This window comes from Pithys albifrons, chromosome 3, assembly GCF_047495875.1.
Source record: "Pithys albifrons albifrons isolate INPA30051 chromosome 3, PitAlb_v1, whole genome shotgun sequence".
NCBI lineage: Eukaryota > Metazoa > Chordata > Aves > Passeriformes > Thamnophilidae > Pithys > Pithys albifrons.
This window is the reverse complement of record NC_092460.1, coordinates 25,237,460-25,264,510: the sequence shown is the minus strand read 5'-3', so window position 1 is coordinate 25,264,510 and position 27,051 is coordinate 25,237,460. Positions and strand designations below refer to the sequence as shown.

Here is a 27,051-nt window from a genome sequence, read left to right as displayed (position 1 = left end):
GACACCGCACTGGAGAAATGAGAGCCCATAAACCACTTCCAGATGTGCAGAGTGATGATGCAGCCCCAGATCTGGCAAACTTGCCTCAGAGCTTCAGCTAGCAGATTGCAAACAAATCCCCTAAGACAAAAAGTCTTAAGGGGGTGGGGGAAAGAAAAGGAAGCAAACTCTTCCAGAAATTACTAAACAGTCTAGCTTCAAGTTAGGTGTGTAGTCATTATTTATAGTACATGTGAACAGATAACTAGTATGCAAGAGCCAAAATACAACATGCCAAAGTCAAACTGAAAGCCAAAGTTTTTCCATTGTCTGTTGGAAGAGTTCTTGCAAGACAAAAGCTAAGGGAAACCTGCAAAAGTCAACTGTGAACATGCATTTTGACTTGAATCATCTGATTTCTAAATCTTTGAGCAGTTAATCCATAGGTTTGGGTTGGATTCAAAAGGATCTTAGATCAAGGTTACCAGCATATGTTGATATCCTGCTTCCTAAGCTCTCCTGGAATGTTTTTGCAGTTTTATTTCTACAGGACTTCTTTTATTCAAATTCTCTACCTCTCTTCTAGGAATGACCCTTCTATATGATAAAATGTTGTTTTGTCACAAGATTTTCATGAATACTGAAAAGAATAATAATAATCATCTTCAATGCTAAACTATTTTTCATATTTTTATCATGCTGTGCAAAACTTACAAAGGAGTACTCAGTCAAGATTTTAAAAATCTTAAGTGTTTCAAATGAAGATGGCTGTTCTGTTCGCAGGAGCAGAAAAAATTCAGCTGTATGTCTCAAACATGCCCAAACTGTATACTCTATGTCTGATTTTGTATAGAAATCCATCTTTTGCAGAGCTGCTTGAAGGAAAAATAAACAAAGCATTATATATACAGTTATGTGCTCTGAGCAGATGGCCATAACTATTAGTACTTCTTCTGTACTAAGGTATTTAAGCTGTATCAAACTCATGATCTTTAAAATCCACCCGTGTTTTTTTCACCTCTCTCCCATTTCTATGTGAATCTGAACAGTTCTAAGCAGTACACAGGCATATGAGCCTGCAGAATTGGGACCAGCTCCTTCGCCTGACACCAACCCCTGGATTACTGGCCATGCAGTAGCACCTTCACAGAATCACAGGATCAATTAGGTCGGAATAAACCTTTGATATTATCGAGTCCAACCCATGACCGAACACTGCCTTATCAACTAGACCATGGCACCAAGCGCCACGTCCAGGTTTTCCTTAAACACTTCCAGGCTTTCCTTAAACACCTCCAGGCTTTCCTTAAAGACCTCCGGTCTTTCCTTAAACACCTCCAGGCTTTCCTTAAACACTTAGAGCGACGGTGACTCCAACGCCTCCCCGGGCAGTCCATTCCGATCTCTAATCATCCTTTCTGTGAAGAAATTCCTCCTAATGTCCGAGCTAAACCTCCCCTTGCACAGCCTAAGCCTACACGTGGTATTTTAGATAATACTGACAGCACTAAATTATACATCTCGGCGTAACAATTTACTATGCAGAGCTCAACAGGTAGGAGAGGCTTTTTGTACCACATACACCTTCTTTAGACTTCCCTCAGCTTCACACGTTTATATTCTCACACAACACAGGAAAGAGCAGCGTCTCTCCTGCAGAACAACCTTCGCACCCACTCAGATCACCCGCGGGTAACGCAGAACCGAAACCTTGGTTTCTAATCTCAACCTTCGGTGTTTAACCACCAGCTCATCTCTCTCCTCACACGCACACCTCGCCGGCAGCAGCTCTGCCTCCCCGCCCCCTTCGCAGCTAAGGAAAAACATAAATCTGCTACACATTGCCGGGGGTTCGGAGGCAGAGCCAGGGGCCCTCAGGGCAGGGGAATAGCGCACACCACCCGCGGGCAGGACTCGGGTGGGACTCAGGCGGAACACGGGCGGGCCGCGGCCGCGGGGCGGGACACGGAGGGACACAGGCGGGACCCGGGCGGGACTCGGGCGGGCCGTGGCCACGGGGCGGGACAAGGAGCGACACAGGCGGGACTCGGGAGGGCCTGGGGCGGGCCGGGGGCGGGCCGTGGCCGCGGGGCGGGACAAGGAGCGACACAGGCGGGACTCGGGCGGGCCTGGGGCGGGCCGTGACCGCGGGGCGGGATAAGGAGCGACACAGGCGGGACTCGGGCAGGCCGTGGCCGTGGGGCGGGACAAGGAACGACACAGGCGGGACTCGGGCGGGCCGCGGCCCCGCCGCCCTCACGTCAGCGCCCCCTCCCCGCGGGCTGCCCCGGGCGCGCTGCCTTGTGGGAGCGGCGCTGAGATGGCGGCGGCTGCCGCCGGGCTGAGCTGGAGGCGGGTGTCCTCCTTCACGGGCCCGGTGCCGCGCTCCCGCCACGGGCACCGCGCCGTCGCCATCCGAGAGCTGCTCATCATCTTCGGCGGCGGCAACGAGGGCATCGCTGACGAGCTGCACGTCTACAACACGGGTGCGCGGGGCGGGGCCGGGCGGGGGGCGCGGCGGCGGGGCTGTCCCGTCCCGCCGGCACACCGGGCTCCTCACGGATCGCCCCGAGCCTCCCACCCAACCCTGCATTGCCCGCGGGGGCTCGGCCAGGGCCGGCGGGTGGGTGAGCAGCTGCCTGCAGGCGAAATGGCGCGGCCGGCAGCGCGCCTGGGCCGGGGGGCTCCCCGCGGGTGGTGCCGCGGGGCTGATGGGCCTTCCCGGGGAAAAGGAGCCTGGAAAGCCGCTTGGTGCGCGTCCCTGGTTTCCCAGCCCCCGGCGCGGGTGTGGAGGCGCCGCTGGCAGCGCTCGGGTGAATGGCGGCATCGGCGCCGCAGCGTCCCGGGCCCCCTCCTTCCCTCTGGTGGCCGCAGCTCACGGGAGCTGAACGCGCTGGAACAGCAATCTTGGTTGGAAAAGTGAACATGTTGGCTTTGGGAGCCTTTCCAAACAGGAGCTGCCCAAGACCGATTTTATTTGTGAAAGATTAGACGCCTAAATAGTTACGGTACGGGATGCTGAATGCGGCTGGAAAACTTGCGTGTAATTTTAGAGCTTGAGCCGAGAGGGGAGAGTTAAATGCCTGATCTATGCTTCTTAGTCTGCCAGTGTTGGCTGCTTGAGTTTTTCCAAGCAGATTTTTCTCTGTTAGCTTAAAGATGTGCTATTCTTAATCACATTTGGGGGGCCAGAAGGAAAAAAAATTCTCTTAAGCTTTCTGTTCTGACAAGAAAACTGTCTCAGACAGTACAGTTATGCTGTCTGTCAGAACCAAGGTTCTGATGTGTGCCCTTTGAGTGAGTATTTTGAGTTGTTTTTTTCTGCCCACACTTTCTGCTAAAGGTGTTTCCCCTTTATAGCGGTAACAGAAAGGCTCATGACTCAGTTCTTCTGGTTCCCGGACAAGTGCTTGGCCCAAACTGACCTTTTTTCTCTGGGGTTTGAGATGCAAGTTGTGACCCAGGCTGCCCGAGTGTGGGGATGTCATTCCATCCTTCTTGCTGTGTGTACGATGACTTCCAAGGAGCTGGCACACAGTGAGAGCATCTTAATCCCCTGCAACAACGTTCACTGGAAGCTTCTAATTTCATACTTTTCATCTCCATGCTTGTGAAAAAAGCTTAGGATAAAGAAGACAGTATCTCCTGTAATTCTTTAATCCCAGCACAGTTTAAACATCAATACACTGCTGCTGGATCAGACTGTCTCAGTTGCCCTTTCTTGCCTGTGTGCCTCTCTTCTCCTGTCTATCAGTGCAGCGCTCCATGGATATTAACATGGGTCCCAGAGCAGTGTAATTAGTTTCTGAATAGGGCTATTAAGTCCAGGCACACTGCCATGGTGCTGTAGCTCTAATAATTCTGTTTCTAGGGCTAGCTTGCTCTGAGTTAGCATAGCTTTCTCTGTGGAACTGCACTTGTGTTCCTCATTAGTCTCTATTCTTGGCAGGTCTATTAAATTGCTGGGTGACCCTTCGTAACTGACTTAGTTATGGCGACCTCATGGGCTCATTCATATATTGAGTAACATTGTTTTGATAGAGGTGCTTGCTTTTCTTTTTATTAAAATTCAGTCAAAACTTAGTGTTAAGCAAATAGCCCATTCACAGTTATCTACAGGTAAAAGGTAATGCTTTAGAAAGCAGAGGTGTTTGAAAATACACTTTTTGGTGTTTGAAATATTTTTCTTTTTTTTTTTTACCATAGTTACAAATCAGTGGTTCCTTCCTGCTGTAAGGGGAGATATTCCTCCAGGCTGTGCAGCACATGGATTTGTTTGTGATGGTACCAGAATACTAGTTTTTGGAGGAATGGTTGAATATGGAAGATACAGTAATGATTTATATGAATTGCAGGTAGGAAATGTGTGAAGATGTTTTGGTTTTGAGGACTACTTTATTTGTCTGTTTATGAACAAATGCATTTTATTTTACCAACTGGGAAGAAAGTTAGATGAGCTTTGCTGTGCTCCAGGAAGAATAAACTTTAAATAGATTTAGAAGATGGAGAAAATCCAAATACCTTTGAAAAAGAGACTTCCATCTAGTCTAAATGTAGTATAAAATATTTAATGTTTATTTAGGTTAACTCATACATGTCCCTTTTTCCTAAGAAAAATAATTCAGAAAATAAAAGACAGAAAATATTATCTGAATTCTATTTACTGTGAATAATTATAAATGAAGATATTTCTGAATATATTTTTCTTGTCTTCAAGGCAAGTCGATGGCTCTGGAAAAAAGTAAAACCTCAAGCTCCTTCCAATGGATCACCACCCTGCCCTCGACTTGGCCACAGCTTTTCTTTATATGGTAACAAGTGCTATTTATTTGGTGGCCTGGCAAATGAAAGTGAAGATTCAAATAACAATGTTCCCAGGTATGCTGATTTGATTTGAATATAATGGCTTTAAAAAGAAATGGCTAGATGTGACTGCTTTGAAGAGGAGCCCTCTTGGGGGGCTGTCCCTCATACCACAGTACTCGCAGTCGGATTATTTGTGCAGTGGAAGGGTTACAGGTGAAGAAGCTTAAGTGTTTCTTCTGCTAATCCCACAATATGTAACACTGACTGACAGCTCTGACACTTTTGTAGGCAAACCCAAGTAGACTTTGGTATTTTTCCTGGTATTTTGGGTGATATTTTTAAGAATGGCTGGTTTGTTAGGATTACTTGCATCAGGAAAGTCTCATGAATCATCAGGGAATTCGCGATGGATGTTCCCCCTGTATTGCTGTGGAAAACAGTTACGAATTCATCTGGAAATTTTTTACAGTAATAGCTGAAGTTGCCTTTATTGTCAGCGAACAGTGCTATAATGCTCAAGTTCTAGATCCACATCCACCTGCAGTTCAAAGCACTTATAGCCACTGAGCTATAGACTGAAAATTTTAAGCTCAGTAAACAAGGAGTATACGTGTGAATGCCAAGATTCAAAGACCATTATCTAAAAGTAACTTGCCAATAGATTCAGGCACAAATGGCTAATTGTCTATTGGCCAGCCTGAAGACACCAGAAAAGAAACGTCTTCTCCTCACCTTTGTTGCCTTGGAGTTGGCAGAAATTCATCTCTAATGTGTCTGGTCATTATGTATTTCTCACAAGTTTGTAGTTTGTTCCAACTGTTATCTGTACAATTTCTGCCAAGTATTTTGTTTACCCCAGTTGAATGTTTCTTTCATGTAATACAATGTAGAAAATATGATAGGAGGGCATGTTTCCTTAGAGGCAACAAGTTATAACTGTTCAGTTTTTTTGTTTTAAATGCAGTTTTGGGACTGTCCACAATGCATCAAATGTTTTGAGAGTTTAAAACTCTACACTCTCCTAAGATAGAAGTCTGTAATACTTAGAAGGAGTCAGGATTTAAAGTGCACTTGTAATCATGCTTCTAAGTGTATTTTTCATACTTTTGACAATAATACCCTAGATACTTAAATGATTTCTATGAACTGGAGCTGCAACATGGTTCTGGTGTTGTTGGCTGGAGTATTCCTGTGACCAAAGGGATCTTGCCGTCTCCCCGAGAGTCTCACACAGCCATCGTGTACTGCAGAAAGGATGTGGGAAGTCCAAAGATGTATATTTTTGGAGGGATGTGCGGCTGTCGGCTTAATGATCTCTGGGAACTTGACATAGGTGAGTTGATTTGCCAGTAGAAGCCAGTGCTTACTGGCCGAGTGGAAAAATTACAGTATAGAATGGTTAATGGCATGATGTGGTGCACGTGTTACTGAGACTAACACCACAGTGGTAACCTCTTGTGCTATTTGGAATTAAATAGGTACAGCACTGTTTGCATATATTATCCTCAGTGATTATGGATACACTGTGAGTGCTTATCACTGTGATAACCAAGCTGAATAACCATAATGGAACCATAATACATCTTTTTGATAAACTGATGAACAGTATATTTGTCAGTTATTCCTGTGATTTTAAAAAGAAGCTCTAAGTGCTTGTTATTGCACCTTCTTTTATAAAGTAGCCATCTTAAGAAGATGAAATTTTGTTTTGCTGAATATTAGAGGTATGTTCTCTTTTAAAATCCAGAGAGTGAAATATGCAGTAAGAAGATTTCTTTGAGGATTTTTATTCTTTCTCTTTTAGAAACCATGACCTGGTCGAGACCAGAAACCAAAGGGACAGTGCCACTTCCTCGCAGTCTCCATACGGCCAATGTAATAGGAAACAAGTATGTCTGTTGTTAAAAGCTCAACTCTAGAAAGGTACACGTAGTAGGAGAATGATGATGCTTAACCACTGCTACTCAGTGTAAACCAGCAGCCCTGTACAGTACTTTCCTGCTGCCATTTAAAGTACCATTGTTAACTTAAGGAAATCAAACTGTCAGTGTTTCCATCCAGCAGAACCATCTGCCCAACCTAGAAGTGGCTTTCCAGGCTTCTTAAAGCACCTTTGTGCTTTCTGGGTCAGTCTGAGCTGGGCCTGAGCTGGCTGTGTCAGGAGTGAGTTTGAGTGCCTGTGTGTGACACAAATGAACTAGCTACGCAAAAAACTGCTCAAAGAGTTCAACTAGTTTAGGCTAAATTACTGAACACTTTTTCTGTACTCTGTTCTTCATTACTCTGCTTCTTACCAATATGGTTTGTTTTGGCAGATAGCACTGATAAAATGGATTTTTAAACATCAGTTTCAATCCATTTTATATCAATTTACAAGGAGAAAGAGGCAAGGGGGGAAAAAGGTCTGAAACATTATATCTTACAATTCAACGGCTTAATTTTATTATTTCCTTAAAAGGTTAGTAGTTAGTAGTTAGTAGCCTGCATTATATCTTTAAATTTTGATATCTGACTTAGATACCAGTTTTCTTATTTTAGTTACTGAGAGGTCTGCAGTAAAGGATTGTAGAAATGTTGTGTAAGTATGTGATTTTTTGAGAGCATTAGCAGTTTGGTGGTTTATAAAAAGTTACAGTATTAACTTCTGTTTCTGGGAAGTTGTTTAATGAGTTTGAAGGATTTTTGTTTGGTTAAGTTTTTTAATTAGTTAACTTACTCAAAAGTTTTAAAAAGTAGGTGTCTGCGACAGCACTTTATAAAGAGAGTAGATACAAATAAAATTTGCTGTAAACCAGAACTGTAAAGCATTGGAAATTTTCTGTTTTGTCCTAGTTTGAAAGAGCACGTGCAGCAGATCTGGATGTTAACTGGCGTTTCTTTTCTTTTTTCTTCTTCCCTGTTTTCTTGTATTTCAGAATGTATATTTTTGGTGGATGGGTTCCACAGTCAGCAGGAGGTGAAATTTCTGCTCATGATGGTGAATGGAAATGTACCGGTTCATTTTCTTACCTTAATTTGGGTTAGTGTTTCTGCCTGTCTGGGGGTGGGCATTTTGAATGAATACTTTCTTAACAGAGTAACTATTTTGAAGACTCGGAATAAAGTTTAGGATCCATAGTTGTAATCCTAGCTGACTAAAGAATTTGCTGTGTTTTTACATATTTCTTGAGAAATGGTATTTTAATAATTATTTTTCTTTGAAGATTCAGTAGGTTTGCTTCTGCAAATCTTTATTAATGCAACTCAGTATTAAGTAATGTAAATACCCCTTCTTCACTTAAAGAAGAGGGGCGGCCCCGTGGTGTAAAGGAGAGCACTCTGGACTCTGAATTCCAAGGACCTGAGCTCAAGTCTCAGTGGGACCGTCCCCTGGCAGTTCAAAGCCTCCCTGCCATCCCATCCCGTCACATCTTGGATGCTCAGCAGGGTCAGCCCCGGTCAGTACCGGGTGCTGTGACAGTCCCGAGGACTTCCCTGTCACTGTCCAAGCTCGCTCGGCCGTGGCAGATGGACCTCAGGACTTAAACGGTGGGGCCAGTTCTGTGCATGCTGTGCCTCACCTAAAAATCCACTGTGCAGGCTGGAAGGGCACACCCAGGTGGGGAGAGCCCTGCCCAAATCTTCCTTTGCGAAGTCTGGCCATATATATATACTTAAGGAAGAACACAAGAGACATCCTGAAATGAGGTTTTTTCTAAACATGATAGTACTATCCCTGAATCCTCAACTTCTGATCTTGTATTTGCCTGAGAGATAACAAGAGGTCAGAAAATTTGTCCTGTATTAATTGGTTTTATCTTGCACACTAGTTGGAAAGTGACCTTCTCTTTGTAATATTTCAGTTTTAAATGCAATTGTCTATAAAACCAGAAGTGATTTATTTTCATTCTTTTTCTTAGCAGTTAAGTGTACTAACATCTTTATTTCTTCTTTTGGAAAACATCTAGAAACTAAATTTTTTGAGTTTCACTCACTAGATACCACGGAATGGATAGGTCTGATCTCAGATTGCCAGGAGGACAAAAGTAACTTGTTACCAGGGCCGAGAGCAGGACACTGTGCAGTCGCGGTTGGCACTCGCCTGTATATCTGGAGTGGTAGAGATGGTTACAGAAAAGCTTGGAACAATCAAGTCTGCTGCAAAGATCTTTGGTACCTTGATACTGGTGAGTCACAAATAAATAAGAGACTTGTGCTATGTTACATATTTTATTAACATCTGGGAAGCTCGCATCGTTGGTGGTCAAAACATCTAAAGCTGTAGTGAACTCAAAGATTATTTACATTTTAAAGATATTTTTAAAACTATGCTTCACTTTTGATTGTTCAAAGGCTTACAGCTATAACTTAAACTGAAAAAAATAGGAAGGCTTGTTTAGAGCCTGCAGAAGAACTTTGTGGCTAGAATCTGCATTGCGTGCCATAGTCAGTTGATACAAGGTACGAAAGGGTGTTTTGCTTAACCTCAGGGTTCCTGGCCTCTCCCTTAAGTGATCTTTTCTGCTACTGTTTACTCTTTTTTACCTTCCTTCTCTTGGGATCATTGCTGCTGCTGCTTTCTCATCTCTTGGACTTCAAAAAGATACTATCGAATCTGAGAAAGGATCAAACTGTTTCTAGGGATGAAGAGAATTCTAAAGCACAAATCACTTATTAGTAGCTGGATTGATGGCAGGACACTGAGATGATATTGGGAGACAGGGAACTAGAATGCAACTTTTGGGAGTCAGTTGTTGTCTGTTGAAGCAAAAGTATGAGAGTTATTACTGGAGATTGTAAAACATTTAGGAGATTGTGAGTTTTGCTTTTTTTTCCCTTTTTCCGCCAGAAGATCAGAAAATGGAAAAAAGTAGCAGGAGAAGGATGTGCTTGAGAGTGCAGCCTAGTCAGCCATCAAGACAAGTGAGAGGAGCAGGCCATTGGGATCAATCATCTCTAGGCTTCAGCCTCTGCACCAGAAGTTTGAAGGAAAGGTCACTTTAACTACAGAGAGCAAGCAAAAAGGAAAAGGGATCTTCTGTGAATTCTATTCAGGGATGTGTAAAACTTTAGGAGCCTTTTAGGAAAGCACAAGGATCTCTTATCTCTGTAATCTCCACAGTGATGTAGCTATAACCCAACAACTTACTGGCAGCAGAAGAGCCATTAAAAACGAAGCATTGAAAGTTGAGCATTTTTGAGCACTCTAACATGACGCTTTGTAATTCTCTGACTTGTCTTGCCATCTTTGACAAGCGTTTCTTGTTGAATCTGGTATACCTTGTTCATCAGTGATAAAGTAGTTGCTGATTTTACTCACAATATACAGATATTTAATAAACTGATAAGGGAGGGCAATTTCTAACCTGCCATCTGTGTTTTATTGGTTTCTTGTAGAGAAACCTCTAGCACCATCACAGGTACAACTGATTAGAGCTACGACCAACTCTTTTCAATTGAAATGGGATGAAGTACCTACAGTTGAAGGATACCTTCTTCAGTTACACGCTGACTCACCAGTGCCACCAGTGGCTGGAATTCCTGTCACTGCTGTTCCTGAGACCTCAGTGCTGAGTTCACAAGGTAGTAGTCAGATCACTTTATGCTAATGTTTGTGCACAAGCAGACTAGAGGATTACCTAAGTATTTAAAATGAGTTTGTTTTTGAAGAACCATTTTGTGAGAGGGAGAGACCCTATTCTTTGATTACTCCCAAAATGTCTGTATCACAATTATGGAAAACTCCACTTTATCTTGTTTCTGTTGGTTTTGGTCTGCTATCTGAATTATGAAGATATTTGTACAGTGTTGGGCATGGTTTGAGAAAGGAAACAGTGAGAAATGGATTTTATCTCTCTTTGGCCAGGCAGTTTCATTTCAGACTTAGAACAAAGTTTTCCTTCAGACAACTTTGTGTTTCCCTTCCAACGAACATAATATTAACATAACTGATAGGAATTTGTTTTTGTTTACCTGCAAGGTGGCTGTTCTCTGCATCCAAGTCCACAGTCATTGCCTGGCATCCCATATCCAGAAATGAAGGTGGATCATCCCAGCCAAACAAATAATCTCATTCCTAATAACGTAAGTGTAAACTGAAAAATGTGAATTGCAAACTCGTGTGGGAAGCTAAAGAACTGCCAGAACATTTTCTCAAAGTCCCTGCATACTTTTTAGACCTTAGGGAAAAAAAAAACCCAAATCAAACAAGAAGACAGACACCTGCTGAAGCAGTTGTGTCTGGTTTCTTATATACTTCTTACTTTCATAATTTGCAGATTGTCTTTCAAGTCCTCTTTCTGCAGAAAGGAAACTGCAACTGTGTTGACTTCCAGAATGTTAACTGGCAGCTTGATAAGAGTAGAAATACTATTCATCCTTAAAATGCTGGTGAAGTTCATGTGGGAAGCAAGAAGAATAAGGCATTCACTGTTAGTGTTTTATGCTAATCTGCTTAGTTGTAGGTTACTACACATTAAACCTAGTTATTATCTGTTCTGTTTGTGCAGTTGTACGTGTTCCACTGTTTTGCCAGTTAACAGAAAGAGTGAGAACAAATACTGGCTAAAGGATCACATTTTTAGAACTTTGCACCTTTTTTTCACTGAGAAAAGTCTTAGATCTATATGGGACCATAATGTATTCCTGCAGAAAACACATGTAGGAATACCATATAAATTTCACTAACAGTAGAAATATCTAAAGTAGTGCCAGGAAAGCAAAGGTTGAAAGCCTCTGTAAGTGTGATTTTTTTTTTTTTCCCCCATCACCTAAAGTCCCTCCAGTAGACTAAATATGTGCATCAACGAAATCTCCATGTAATGACAAAAGAACATGAGCTCACTGTCAGATAAAATTTACTATCTAGTCAGGGACACGTCCAAGTCAGCTCAGAGTTTGAGTCTTTGTTTTATAATGGCTATGGTAAAGTGGATTGAGAGGTTAGTTTCTTCATTTAATTTGAAGTAGTAGGGGGAGTTGTTGGAGTTTAGTTTGTTGCTTATGAGCAAGCATTTTCATGCCATGTTTGCAACTGAAATTTCTGAACTTTGCAGTTAAACATTAACAAATGTGTTGTTTTGCATAGGTCCAAGTTTCCCTTTCATCCAACTCGTTGTTGAAAGTAGAAGGAAAAGAAAAGGTTGCTGTACCTGAAAACAAGATTACACAGGAGACTATGAAAAACCACACAGATGCTACAGGATTCAAAGAATCAAATGCCCCTTCTCTTTTGCCTGTTTGTACTTCAAGTAAGATGACTAGAGAATAAAAATTAATTATAGCGTGGGAGTTAAAATTTATGTCATAAACAAAACTCCGGTTATTTCTGTCTTGTAATTTAAAATTATTTTAGAGTCCTTTGTAGTTTAAAAAAACACAACTTGTGTTAGTTATTACTGAACATATTTTTAGAAGATACAAGGAATAAGGCTTAAGTTGAAAGTGTGTGCAAGGGACATAAAATTCTCAATATATTCATTATTATGATGGCAAATGCGCCTAAACATAAATAGCCATTTTTAACATAAAAATAGGGACAGATCATTTTACAACATGGTGATAGTAACTTCAGGCTCTTTGACACTATGTCTGTCTGTTAACAGTGAAAAGCTAATATGTGAAATTTCAGGCAATGTAGAGAGAAGCACATTTCTCTCTGACAGTAGAGGAAACAGAAGATGACAAGACACTGTTGTAGGCATTTCACTGACATGCCTTAAGCTGAGCATGGTGAATCCAGGCTTGATCACCTGATCTGTTTATATTTTACTTTTATGCACTTTATAGGTTGTTGGATTTTTATTTTCTTCACAGTGTAATGTAAGTATAATGTGGACATTTTGGTTCTTAGTGCTTTGTGAGAAACAGACTCCGACAGGGGTTAATCTTCATTGTTACAAATCTGTGATACTGATTTGTGTGGATGCTTTATTTTAGTGCTTTTTTCCCACAAATTAATTATTTTTTAACCAAATAAATATAGAATAGCAAGCTTCAAATAACTGTTTACATGTATTTGTTTATGACTGAGCAGTCAGACTTTGGTTCAGGTGTATACCTAAAGAAAGCATTGGTAATGAATTTGATCAGATTTGCTCTAACCTGATTCCAAGCTAAACTCAGGCTTTCTGTGAAACTGAAGCTATTAGATCAAGTTGAGATTTGTTATGTGTATCAGTATTGATTTCTGGTTAATATTTTCTTTTTTAAGGTCCTCAGACATCAGCAAATGTAGGTGAATTACATGACTTGGACAAACAAACTGTAAATCCTGATGCTTCTGTATCCAGTACTGTCTCCAGCACACAAACTATGGTAACCCAGCAGGCTGTTAAAACTGAATCATCAAGTACAAATGGGGCAGTTGTTAAAGATGAAACTTCACTAACAACATTCAATTCAAAATCTGAAGGTTTGAAATGTGTTTCACATACTGTATTTTGAGCCATATATATCTAAGGCGATCAGAGTTCCTCTAGTGTGGTGGGATTCCCATCTTGACTAGTACCTGGGATATAGTTAGTCTTTGGGCATTGAAGACCTTGTGCAGCCTGGATGATCTCTGATATGATTTAAACATCTTTTAAAATCAGGATATTCCTTTTATATGTTTGTAAATCACTGTGTTTCCTGTAAGTGAAATGCCCTTTAAAATCTTCATTTGAGGTCCATTTTCTAAATAGCAGTGGTAGCCAGTTTTGGTGCCCATTGCATATTTGCTTTCATTCAGTGATTGTCTGTTAGTCAGCAAAAGACTAAAATAATAACCTTTGATATTTTGATTATAAGCAATTGCCCTTTCACAGATGTGGCCAGTTAACACGGCTAGCTCATGTACTGGCCTCTTCATATCTGCTTGAAATATCCAAAATAAGCAGCAAAGTAGAATATAAACATATGGGTAGTTTTGTTTTTCATGAATATCAACAGGCTGTGCTTGTTACTGTTTTGAGTGCTAACTAAAGAACTATATTCTCATATTGATGTTGTGTGTAGTATTAATTTTTAATAAACTGTATTGTATTTTAAAAGCAAAACCCGGAATACAAGTACAGAATACTAATATTCCCTTGTGTTGCTCATGTGCTTAATCTTTTTTCTTTTTTTTAATATTCAATTTTAAATGTAATGAATGCTCTGTTCCCATGTTAGGATTGTTTGCAGATTAATTGCTCATGTTCAGATTGAGATTGTGTTGATGTCAGAAACAATGCAATCCAATTAAGATTTCACACTTAGACTATTCATACAGTGTGATCAATTTGTGCCTCAATCTGGTATCTAAATTATTTATTTGAAAATGTTTTATATTAATTTCATAATTCTGTCACTCTAGGATTTTCTGCCTTCTGTTTGTATTATCTGGTGGAGCCTCCAATGCCAGACTCTCAGAATTGTTCTGTGAATGCGACAGAAACCAAAATTAGTTGTTTGTGTTATAAATAGAACTGCATGCAAAAGAAGTCTGAGACAGACTTGTGCAACAAATACTTGTAAATGGCTCTTGAGGTCAACTTTCATACTCTGGATTTTGTGTTAAATTTTTTGTATCAATTAAGCTTTTTAAAATTAACTTTCTGTTTTTAGCTGCCGAAACTGCTTATATCGTGCCTTCAACAAGGGTCAGTACTGGACAGAGAAATGACTCACACTCCTCTGTAAGTCGTAAACAAATTTCTGTATCTATTGTTCTGTTGATTAGTTTTAAGGGTTCTTCTGTTTTCCTTTAATTATATTTCTGAAAGAAAAGTAATGTTTATTTAGGGCTTGAAGTGAATAATACAGGGATAAACATTTCTGTTGTAAAACTAATTGCATTGTGTGGGTTAATGTGAGTCTAAGTAGCAGTTGTGTAGTTGGGAGGAGATCCAAGTACGTGTTTCAGCTGTTGAATCATTTTTAGGGACTGGCACAGTGGAATGGTCTCTCTGCTGCATGATGTGCAAATGTAAAATGTTTTTCTATGTGCACAACTGAATTTAAAATGAAGTATGTGTTAGATCGGAGTAGTGTTAGCTGCTGATCTATAGATTTGAAACGTTACTTAACTGACATCTTGATGTTTTTCCCTAGAGGAGATGGGGACTGGCTATGCAAGCTGTAAATACTGCCTGAAAAAGTAAATGCTTCCTATTTCACCTGCTTACAACTTAATACACAAACCCAAGGTGCCACTGTTGCCACCAAAAGCGAGGAACTAAGGATGGGGAGAAGCAGCTGCTGCCTAAAGGGTTGGGGTGCTTTTGCCAAGAGCTGCTGCAGTTCCTGCCCCATTTCCATGCCAGCAGGACCATGGCCTGTCTGTGCTGGACACGCTGACTGTACAAGTGCTCTCCCTGGTGTCTGGAGGCAAGCAAGAAAGGCAGTTTGTCTTTCTGGGTCGATCAGGAGCAGTTCACATCTCTCCACCACCATCGCCCCCTGCCACAGCAGAGGCTGAGAGAGAGCGTGTTTGGGGCTGAAGTGTAGCTGAATTCCAGGCAGAGCTGCTGTTGGACCACTCTGGGGGAACTACTTGACCTCTGAGTGAAATTAACTCACAACTACATGCTGCTACAGACACCTAGTTCTACAGCTTTAAACTTTTTCCCCTGCCTGTTTAGAATATCAGATACGACATCCCAGCTGTTGCTTTTTAAATGACAGACTGTCTGAGTCAATGTATAAGAACCAGTTGGTTTTGAGCAGTATTTTACTAATATATGCATATGCATTTGAAGTATAAGAAAGTAACCCTGGTATAAAAAAAAGGGGATTGTCTCTCACATATACTAGAGTTAACACTTTTTTACATTACCTTGAAGTGTGGGTAGTCCATGTAACATGTTTTTAAAATGCTAGAAAACTCCACAAAGACCAGTGGCACCGGTGAAGACGAGAGACCGGCGGTGGTATGATGTTGGGATTTTTAAGAACAACAGTGCTGTGGTGAGCCAGTTCTACCTACTGCCAGAGGAGACACTGAACATCTCTGACAAGGTGGCTGCTGATTCTTCTCAGACATAACTTGCACACACATATTTTGGGATCTGTTGCTTGTATAGTTGAAAACAGAATGTGGGGTTTTCTGATACTGCAGCAGAATCTGGTGCTTGTAGGAGTTTGGTGTTTTGTGACCAGTAGTTCCTCATGTATTTTTCTCACCTCTTTTTACTATTTCCTAAACAAGACATCTTCATTTTTGTTTATGGATGATAATATGGAATATCTTACTTTGCTACTGCTAATTCTTTCCTTGTTTCTAACCTTAGGAAAGAATTTTAAACTTAAACTGTCAAACCAGTAAAAATTGTTAAAAACTAAAAAAAACCCACAACTTTTTTAATATGTCACTTCAGTACACCATTAAAATGTTTCAAAGTTTCTTCTCTGTTGCCAGAATTATTGCTTAAAAATTGTTAAAGATACTAATAAGACATAGGCTAGGCTGTTTAAAACTACTAGATCTGGAACTGTGGTAGGTTTTGTATTAGATCTTTCTATCTTAATATTTTTGTACAGGTAAGTTGATATATGAAAATATGTATGAAACTTACAAAAGGGTTGCAGTTTTAATAGCAAAAGTGTAAATTAATGATGTCCTAGTGAGCTTGAAACAAAAATCCTATTTTGTTTTCCTGAGACAGAAGCAGAATAACAGAACCCTTTCTTTGAAAGTGCTTCACTATAAATATTGTATATCATAGTTCTAAAGACCAAAGTTACAGTGCTTACATTGGTTGTATTTCTTGTGCATTACTCAGAAGGAAAGTAGTTCCCTTGTAAGTTTCAGTGATGAATCAATGCATATTTTCTTCATGAAAGTACCGTAGCACGTGATGTTTCACAAACCTATTTGTTACATTTGGATCACCTACACGTCAAATTGCAGCTCCTAACTATAGGAATAACTGGTTTTGAAATACAAATATTTTTATGACAAAAGATTATGCTAACTAAGTAATTAATTATGTAATTGTAAATGTTGCCTTGCTTTTACTTTCTTGAGTAAAAATAACCACAAGGTGCAGTTTAACTTAAATGACAGGAAAAATGGGGTGCTTTTTGGTTTAGAAATGTAGTCTCTCACATGGCATCTTAGATCAGCTGTTTTGAGGTGAGATAGTGCCTCAGTCAGAACCTTTTCATAAATTCTGATTTAAGTACAAAAGTATTAGATGATAGATTTTCAGTTTCAAGCAAACTTTCTTTTTTTAGGTTAATTGTGTTTCGAATATTTACAAAATTAACACAAGTGTTGTTTTATTTTCAGACGGAAGGTGCAGATGTACCAGACTACAGATTACTTAAGAAACAGGATCTTTTTCCAGGCACAGTGTACAGGTTCAGAGTTGCTGCAATTAATGGCTGTGGTGTTGGGCCTTTCAGTAAAATCAGTGAATTCAAGACTTGCATTCCGGGTTTTCCTGGAGCTCCTTCAACAGTCAAAATCACCAAGGTAAGAAATGTAGGTAATTCTTGTTTTGATGTTTAAAATTCCGGTCACCAGCTTAATCTCAGGACTCTTGTGTTTAGTTGGTTTGTTGTTGGGGTTACTTTTAAGTTAAAATAGTGTCAAATGCTTACTTGGTTAACTCTGCTCAATGTAATGTTCCTTAAGAAATTTGCTAAAAAGAATTATTTTAAGACTTAATGATCATGTTACCCCATACACAACTTATTCAGGCATCTGGTAGTTTCCCCATGGTTTTCTATTCTTGCATCCTTAAATCTTTAGAGGTTTACCATGCTTTTTAAGAAAAAAAAAATCCAAAGACACATCCTTTTCTCCAGAGTGATGATGTTTAGGTTGGAATTTTCAGATAATCTTTAGAATTTGGGGTTTATTTTTATATTTTGTGTATATGGTTAGCTCCATACTATCATCTTTTTCCTCTCTTTTCCTTCAGAGCGTAGACTGTATTCATCTTTCTTGGGAGCCTCCTGCTTCACCCTCTGGAAATATTTTAGAATATTCTGCCTACTTAGCAATCCGTTCCACACAATTGCAGGAAAATCCAAGTCAACTTGTATTTATGAGAATATACTGTGGTCTTAAAACCTCCTGTATAGTGACTGCTGCCCAGCTTTCCAATGCTCACGTGGATTACACTTCCCGACCTGCCATAGTGTTCAGAATTTCTGCAAAGAACGAGAGAGGGTACGGACCGGCCACGCAAGTCCGGTGGCTCCAAGGTAAAGTCCGTGTCAGACGCAGCATTTAAATGGGGCTGGAGCAGAAAATGGTGCATTGTGACTCCAGAACCAACACAGCAGTGCATGTGAAGTTCTTGAAATGTTGTGCTGTTCCTTACAGGAGCTTTATGCAAATTTAGTTGTTGCAATTGGCTTAGCATTTAAAAACAAAATTATATTTGTTCACAAGCAAAGGCAAGCAAGTTCTGAAGTGTTTGTCATTGAGTCTTAACCTGTTCCCTAAAATTATAATAGTCTAGTAAGCTTCTGACTTCCCTGGACTTCACTTCAGCTTAAAAGTTTTTCAGTCTAATATGTAATCCAGTTATAGGTGTGGGTGTAATCAGGGGGTGTTTTTCAGTCTTTTCACACTCATTATTAGAAAAAAGTTTCATTAGGTGATGTAAGGTGCAATTTTGTGATGCTTATACACTTTAAAGTTTGTTCTACAGCCAGAGAGGTTTTATCATGTTGTTCCTGTGCTTGAATTTGTGCAGGTTGATGATGACATGGGGGTGGGAGAGGAAAAATAAAGGAAAATAGATTAGTTTTAGCCTGATCAGTTCTGGCTCACCTTATAAGGAAGCCAATCCAGAGGGTCTAAACAAGAACTTTTGCTGGCTTCTCCTGTCATCCCACTACTCCCCCTTCCTGGCTTAGCTTTGCTGCAAACTGGCTTTGCTCAGCAAAAGGTCCTGTGAGCACGGAGGAAGGTTGGGAAGGGCAGAGTGCCCACCCCTCAGGGATCAGTTGTGTGGGGTCAGCTGACCTCAATTCATGGGCTGGGATCCACAGGGGTGGCTGAAAGCCCCCTGTTGAATTCACCACTGCTTGGTTTTTAACGTGTGTCTTTCTCAGATGGAGAGTAACAATGAAGTATTCCCTAATGTTTAGTATTCCAATGCTGGTTTAATCCTTTAATTGACAAGGGGTTTGACCATGATCTGTGTCCCAGAACTCTGAAACAGCAGTTGTTTGAAAGTGTTTGACCGTGTGCACCATGTGAAATTATGAAGCATTTAACAATGTCTCCTTCTTTTTGCAGATATGAAAACATCAGGCTCAAAGTAGAAACAGCTTAATAAATCTCAAGTTTTGAATGTAGTGTTTAATGTAACTCTTGTACTATTTGTAAATGCTACAAATATTTTATTTTTGCATTGTTTTTATCTTAAAAATATATAACCTTTTTTATGTTTGACACATCAGCGTTACACAGCCTTGCTCAGGTATGATGAGTACCATGTAGAGACTATACTGGAGATGGAGGGGTGAAGGATCACACCCTATCCAGTAGCTCTTTTAGGTAGTGATAGTAAAATATAAAAAATACCAGATTCAAATTAAAAATAAATAAAAAATTTGGCACAAGCAATAGTATTTGAGGTAGAGTCCCCATGATTGCTACAGGTCTTGCACAGGTAATTCATAAAATTTGGTATATGAGCAAATTCTGTTTCATTTCGGTTCCTTATACCACATTCTTCGTTGTGGTGCCTGAGTGCAAGGCAAAAATTTCCAGTTATTATATAGTAACTTAAAATGTATAAATATTTTAATATATACTTTTTTTGTAAAAAAATGATTTTTTTCTACTATTTGTAACAAATATCTTAATCTTGAAAGATATCCCCTAAAAATTTAAAAGGCAAAATATAAACTTATCCATTGCTCTTATTACAAAAAAAATTAAATTCATTGTAAATGCACTACTAATATTTAGAATTATCCTTTTGTAGTTGTACAAATCTTAAACGTGTAAATACCAATGTTTACAAGAGACTTTCCTGGTCTTGTATTAAAACTTCCATGAGATTCATTCTCTTTTTTTTTTTTTATAAATCCATATGCTTTGCTTTTAGCATATGCTTGCTTTTTGCACTAATAATAACTTACCTCATTCCTGTGTTTGTAATCACTTGTGTTGCTTCCATAATGTTTCTGTAAAACTTCAATCTGAAAATTTTAACCAAAGTTTAGAATACATGGTAAGCAATTTTGCACATATTCTATGGCAACTTTCAACATATTTATTCCAGTTAATCTTCTTAAGTGCTCGTTTGCTTTACCAATATATTCTACCAATCAAGTTCAGTATCTCCCTTTTACTATGCATAATTTTACATTTACTAGTTAGCTGATAAAATCAACAAGCATTATTTCTAGGAATAGGTTGATCCTTTCCTGTGCTAAAAGAAATAATTTGTTCACAGTAGTGAAATAAAGGCAGACATTTTAAATGCTATTTATGTATCTATATATAAACCTGTGTTTACCAAAGCGTAGAGGAAAATGGCTGAGTTGGACAAGGTCACTAGGTGAATAGATTGAGGCACCTAAATAAGATTTATTTTAAAATGAAATCTAAATTATTTACTGTGCAATGAAGTTTATACTTTGCACTTTAATTTTGCCCCGAATGCCAAAAGACTGTACATCAAGGTAGAATTTCTTGCCTCTTCCAGTTAAATTTGTCTTAAGAGCATTTGTAAATATATAAATTAAAATAAATGATGTGCCTGGTTTGGTGGGAGAAGTATCACTAAAATATTAGAGATTTAACAGCTTAAGTATCCCAGAGGAGATTTAATAGCCAAGTTTTGGCTACCCTGAAAATCAGGGTTATAATGGAAGTGCTGATACAGCCTTAATTATTGCAAAGCATCACATGCCACAATAGCATATGAATAGTGCTGGGGACCATAAATCACTATAATGGTGTTAATTGTGGCACAGGAGTAAAACACATGGTTTGACTCCAGAGGAAAACCCATGTGTTTGTGACAATGACAGATATCCCAGACTCACTTCAAACAGTGTTTATAGTATGAATGTACAGGACTTTTCCTGAAGTTAACTGGCTTTAAGATATTTGTGTTTTAATGGTCCATTTTGTCAGGTATGCTCTCACTACCAATACTGTCTGATAACTAAAATATCATATACATGAACTGTTAAATAGAAGAATAGAACTTGGTTTTTCTTATTAGTACTGTGAAAGAAGCCTTTAGAGAAAACACTTGTGGCTTTGATTTTGTTGGTTGGTAGCTGTGATTGTAGAGTCGTTATTTAAGAATAAAACCTGTTGGGTATGTCTGGGTGGAGTTTTTTTGCACTCAGTTTCACATGCTTTGCACAATTTCTTTTTTAGTGGGTATGTCACAACTACCAAACGGTAAAACTGTGGCGTTTTCAATGAAAGTATAAGTTTCTTGTAGGTGTGCTTTCTTCAGCTGACTTGACATGAGATGTCATTTTCTTTTTTTTGTCCAAGTTGGGTGACGTTGAATAGTGACCATATGCAAATCTTCAGTTCTTCACAGTTTTACTTAAAACTGAAATTGTGGTACACACTGTAAAATACACTTTGTGGTCTGTTTTTAGAACTGTATTTATAATGTCTAAATCCCACCTGTTTGCCTATCAACTAGATATCAGACAAATATTGATTGTTCGATTTTAAATTTGTTTAGAAGACTGTTGACACCAGCTCTTTGAGAATCCGTGTTGTCCATTTATTTCAGATACTGCTAAAGGATGTGTAACAGAAACAAATCTCTCAGATGGCAGTATCCATGTTGTAGAAATGTCTTGGTTTACTAAACTCCTTAGGGAGGTTGTGACTGTGTAAGTGTAGGACAGTCATGCCAGTTATGGCAGACACTGCTACAGCTTCACCTTCAGAATGTTCTTGTGAAAGTGGAAATGAAGTGAACAATAACTTACACTTTGTGTTTTCAAAGTACTTATAGCAATATCTTTTGAATGTAGTTTGGAGTAGAGCACATGATCATGCCATAAACTCTGAAGATATAATAAGTATTACTGTTGTTATCTGATATTTCAGGATAGCGAATTTGACGTGAACTTAGTTTTACAGCCTGTTACTTAATGACCTCTACAAGGAAACTGACATTTTGTACAATTGAAGTTGATTAGTCTTATTTCAAAGCATTGTTTGTTCTTTGTAATAAAGTGGTTGTCCTATCAAACGCATTGTAAACACTGATGTGTGTGGCTGTTTTTTCAAAGGTGTAAGTGTACAAACTTTGAATTTCTGATACAGAGAAGAGAGTATGTTTGTCAAGATGGGGAAGAGGATTTAATGATAGGCATTGTAATACTATGACTCTTTCGTAGATATTATCTCCCAATTTACTTCGTGGTTACCTCAGGGGCTTTTTCCTTAATTGAGGTTCTCCAGTTTCTCTGCCCCACCTTCTCCTGCAGTTGCTGTGTGCTCACCATGACCTGGCCCCCACCATGCCTTTGTGCCTTGCAGCTGGCAGGCTGTGGCCTCTGAAGTGAGATTTTGTAATTACTTTCTCTGTCTATACCCCAGTCATGTCAGTGCTGTTCAAAGTGAGTGACAAAGTTTGATATTGCTTTGTTGCAATTTGTTAAAAAGATGTGTGAGTACTCGGCATTCTCAGAAGGCTTCTAGTAAGGATGTGAATTGCATTCATGTCCAACTCTGCTCAAAATGGCATCATCTTTGGGCGAGTTGCTAAACTTTGATGGCAGTTGACTATGGGGAACTATGTGGCAATAAGCAATGTGTTGCCAGAATCAGGGGAGCAGAGAGGAGCAAGTGAACTGGAAGGCCTGCTGGATTGTTTCTAGACCTCCTTAAGAGACTTTGTAAAAGAAACTGCTAAAAGCTGTCTGCTCCTTGTGTTCCTAGCTATCGTAATAACTCTTATTATTTTCTTATTTGTGATTCTTGCATTAGTGGAAAACAAATGGGAAAACCTAAACAATCAGTGAAGAATTCCCTTGTGTGGTTTTCTTTCTGTTAAGATTCTCAGAGTAGCAGTTATTTTTTTCTTGAAGGCAAATTTGAATTTGCTGTATGCATTTATCTTAAAAACAACTCGGACTGTTTTTTTATATAGCATTAGCCAGTCCGTTGTGTAGTTTCATATTTTCTAGTGAGCTAAACATCAGGGCTTTTATTCTGTGGCTTCCCATTCTGACACTGAAGCATTTCCAGATTCCCAGGGCAGGGGTGGAGGACTCACTGCTGGCACTGTTTGCAGTGTGTTCCTCCTCCTGGTAGCAGTTTTGAAAGTGTGTCTTGCACTAATCTGAAAGTGGAGATCTCTTTTAATAGAATGTCCAGAGGTTAGTTGAAAGAATCAGGAAGATGAATCCTCTTGTACCACGAGAGAATCTCTAGGATACTGCACATCCAATGCTTCCCCACAACGTGCTGTGGGGCAGGTGGGGGTAGGCTGGGCACCCAGCTAGATCCCAGAATTTGTGTTTTGCACCTACAGCCCCCTGGAAGGAGGATGGCAGGAAGGCCTAAGGGATCTCTGTGAACTCCTGGGCCCGTTTGTCCAACTCCATTCTTATGTGCCTAAAGCTCAGTGGTGAAAATCTGGCATCTAAAAATGTAGCAAATGGTGCCTTGGTCTGTTCCATAAATCCTTCAAAAGCCTGAAGTACTTCACGGTACTTGTTGGACTTACAGCCCTGACAGTAACAACAAAACTGAGGCTGGGCGTAGTTTGCTCTCATGGTTGGTTTGGGGTTTTGTTTGAGGGGATTCTTGCCTCTCACAAGCATCTGCTTTTAATATATGACATAATTGCTAAGTTAGTACAGCAGATCCTTAAAATGAAAACTAAGGCTTGGATGTGGTGTCTTTAAAGAGAAAAGAGACAAAGCATTTCAGTGTGTTCCAGTGTTCAGAGAGTTATTTCTGTATCTGCCTGAATTATGAAATACTGTTATTCACACATGGAAGTTATCAATATACAGTTACTTCCAAGTGATTCTTGAAAGAGGCACACTGGGCATATGCCATTTTAGAAGGTTCAAACCCAACATTTCCTTGGTTTGTTTGCATCCTCTTTATTTTTTCGTTTGCATTCACTCATTTAAATGTTTATTTCCTGGGACCCTTAACTACCTTTTAGAGTAACCATCACAGTTACATGCTGTGCTGATAATTCTCCTTTAAGAACAAGTTATTTGGTAGAAGTAGCACTTTGCAACTTCGAGTAGTATTAAGAAATACCCCAAATTTTTCTTTTTAGTAGCAGCTTTGTAGTTATTTCCTCATTCAACTTTGTCTGAGTAGGGAAGAGACTTTAAATGCTGTCTGCTCCAGAAGGAAAATGGAGTCTGGGAGCATCTCTCTGAAATTACTGTCTTGAAAAAGAAAGACTTGAAATATCAATCTAACAGTTTGAGGTTTCACCTACTTACGTTACAGCATAAATGTTTCAGTGTAAATGCAGAATATTTATGCAGTTATTATTGAAAGATTACTGAAGAGAGGTAGGAAGGTGAAATTGCTGTAGAAAAGCACTGCTGAGCCATCTGAACCAGCATGGGAGTTGTCAAACCAGACAATATGGCCAGTTATTGTGAATATTTCTTCTCCTGATGGGTACGGAACTTGATCCCCACAGCATCCACCCAAGACATTTTGGATGAGTTTCAGCTGCTTGGCTTGTAAAACGTGGCTGTTGTTGATAGCTTTGAATGGAGTAAGAGCAGACCATCCTCTGATGCAGCACGCCCCAAGCCCCGTGTTCTCATCCTGGAGTGACGGAGCCTGTTTTCCCATAGCAGAAATGCTCTCCAGCTGGCTGGAGGTGAGATTTTTGGAACCTTTCCTTCTCCCTCAGTGCTTAGCTTTTGCTGTGAGCTGGCTCCAGGCCTCTCCCTGCTCGCCAGGTTGCTTTTCCTGGTATGTTACATTACTCAGGGAACTTGGGCATCTGGCAGGGTTTGGATTTCGTGGCAGGGGCCAAGGAGTTGGCTGCTGCAGAAACAAACCTGTACAGCTCAGCATCCTTTATCTGTGCAATGCTGCTCTCAACCATGATGGGACATAAGCTCTGCTGGGGTCGACTGTTTGTCTTCCCACAGGGTGCAGACAGAAGTGAAAATAGTATATACTCCTAATTTGCTGTTGCATAAAATGGTGGCCATGTTCTACCTGCAGCAATATTTTGAGTCAGACAGAACTAACACGTGAAGTGTGAGGCTCAGGTGTGCTGTTGGGAGGTGGTTTATTTGCTGTTCATGTTGCTGTTCGGGCTGGGCCAGATTAAGTGAAACCCACACACAGGTTACATTAGCAGCCCCACGGCTGCTCCTCTGCTCAGCAGATTTAAACCCTTGATAGCTTTCTTTTATACAAAAGCAAATCAGGTGCCATTGTTCATCCAGTCCACTGTGCTGGAGTAAGATATTCCAAGAAATGACCCTGGAAATTTGTCTGGAAGACTTTTGAAACCAGGGTAGCTGCCTCCCTTCGAGCTGCTGTGCACAACCTCACCTCCCACCCTGCCTCCACAGCTGTCCCTGGAGACTGAGATTTAATACACTCCCTGCAGCTGGCACCAATTTGGAGACTATTGTGCACAGGAGCAAACTGCCCTCACTCCCCAGAGCATGTGGCCTTGTATGTCACCACAAGCTGAACTGGCAGTTTCCAGAGAGCTTCCCATTAAACTTTTACATACTGAGGGTCAGAGGTGACATTGCATTCCATTATCATTCCAATTTCACAAATCAATAGGTAAACGGATCAATATCTGGTTGCTTAAATGTATTTTTTCAGCCTTTTAAAGGGTGAAAGTGTGAATTATTTTGCCAGAACAACACACCTGATTTTTGAAGAGGAGAAGTTGGTTTGTATTTTCAGCTAGGTACACCTTAAAGTACCACATCCAAAAGGCATCCTCCTACCCCTGCTCCCTTCACCAAAGCAGTTGGACAGGAGAACAGTAAGAGTAACCATTGTCTATGCTATCAATATTGAACTTATCTATGGGACTGCTTGGGCCCTATATAAAATTTAGTTTCCCTATAGTGTTAATCATCCCAGAATCTACATACAGGGCTGGGGATTTTTTTTTTATAGACACAAAAAAGTTAATTTCAAATTTAAGTGAAAAACTTCCTTTCTTCTACTTGGTATAAATCAAAACCAAAAATGTCAAGCCTGCACCATTCAGGAATACAGTGCCTAAAAGGCAAGTTGTCTCATTGTAACAGAAGCAGTGAGTCTTGTATGACAACTAGAACATTAATCACATTCAAAGCTCTGCAAAATGAGGAATATTATAAGCAAGGCTGCTGCCAACTCTTATCATGACAGCAACGTGCTGGGGAAAATACTAGCCCTTGGCTCTCCCTCTTGCTTTGCACTGAGGAATCTCCTGTGTGTGTGCCAAAGGCAAGAGAGAAAATCACCTGTATATGCTTACGACATGTTAATGAGCATCATCCTGAAACTGCAGTAGGGATCATATGCTAATCTGACAGGATTCACAGCTTATCCAGAGTGCAGTTCAAGAAGACAGCTATTTAAAGTACAGCCCACATAATTCAGGCTGATTCTCACCTACAGGCAGATAGCATGGGCCAGTAGATATTTAGGGTGTACCACCTCATGCCAGGACTCCATCTGTGTTCTGGCTACACCATCCAGACACATATTTTAGCATCCAGTAGCGATTAGAAGAGAGGAATACATAAAATTAGTAAACAATGCATATGTACATCAACAAGACTGGTAAAGGCAGAGTCTCAGCTCCCATTAAGCCTGTAATGAAAACAGGATGTAGAAGAACACCATATAGATTAACTTTTCTCGTAACTGCAGTTTGACCAGAGATTAAGTGTTTCTGTGCTTATAAAGACATTGCAAACACTCTATAAAGAAATGTCAGAAGGATCAAGTTACACCGAAATTCATTAAAAAAACCTGCTGTGGTAAAATTTGCTTGTGTCATGAAAAGACATCCATAAAAATAAAAGTCACTGTGTTTGGAAACAGATCTTTGAACATCCGTGCTATTGCAAGCAGCCTTTCTCCAAGTCTCAGCAGAGGCTGCCACAGCTGTCTGGAGCTGAAGCTCAATTTGGGGTTATGTTACTTCAAACAAAACATTCAGAGAACCAAAGACAGCAGTTTTGTAGAAACACATGAGATGCAGCAGGAATGGTCATTTTTGGTTTGGGTCTAAGCTACTTATAAACTTTGAATACTTAAAAGAGGAAAGTGAGAACATGTACTAGTTGTTGAACAAAAATAAAGACTGCAGTGGCTGTGCTACCACTAATACAAATTACCCAAGTATTTCT

At 40.0% G+C, this 27,051-nt stretch overlaps 1 protein-coding gene across 3 annotated transcripts; it reads left to right on the top strand.

The window, feature by feature from the left end:
- The first annotated feature begins 2,272 nt into the window (after nt 1–2,272).
- HCFC2 (host cell factor C2) lies at nt 2,273–21,943 on the top strand. 3 transcript variants are annotated; one of them, XM_071551057.1, is made up of 16 exons: nt 2,273–2,465; nt 4,186–4,334; nt 4,697–4,857; nt 5,910–6,118; nt 6,590–6,674; nt 7,701–7,804; nt 8,763–8,951; nt 10,162–10,347; nt 10,745–10,848; nt 11,852–12,014; nt 12,977–13,177; nt 14,353–14,423; nt 15,607–15,744; nt 17,018–17,203; nt 17,655–17,940; nt 18,986–21,943. In XM_071551057.1, exons 1-16 carry the CDS (start codon nt 2,300–2,302, stop codon nt 19,009–19,011), a joined length of 2,424 nt encoding a protein of 807 aa, XP_071407158.1. In that variant the 5' UTR covers nt 2,273–2,299; the 3' UTR covers nt 19,012–21,943. The 3 variants fall into 3 exon arrangements, with proteins under 3 accessions (XP_071407158.1, XP_071407156.1, XP_071407157.1); XM_071551055.1 differs by having other exon boundaries at nt 17,018–17,212; XM_071551056.1 differs by lacking the exon at nt 18,986–21,943 and having other exon boundaries at nt 17,655–18,974.
- Nucleotides 21,944–27,051: the final 5,108 nt, after the last annotated feature.

Coding starts and splice junctions, on each gene's coding strand:
- HCFC2 (XM_071551055.1), top strand. CDS start 2,300: ATGGCGGCGGCTGCCGCCGGGCTGAGCTGGAGGCGGGTGTCCTCCTTC. Junction 10,348..10,744: donor CTCAGTGCTGAGTTCACAAG/GTAGTAGTCAGA, acceptor TTTACCTGCAAG/GTGGCTGTTCTCTGCATCCA. Junction 13,178..14,352: donor ATTCAATTCAAAATCTGAAG/GTTTGAAATGTG, acceptor TTCTGTTTTTAG/CTGCCGAAACTGCTTATATC.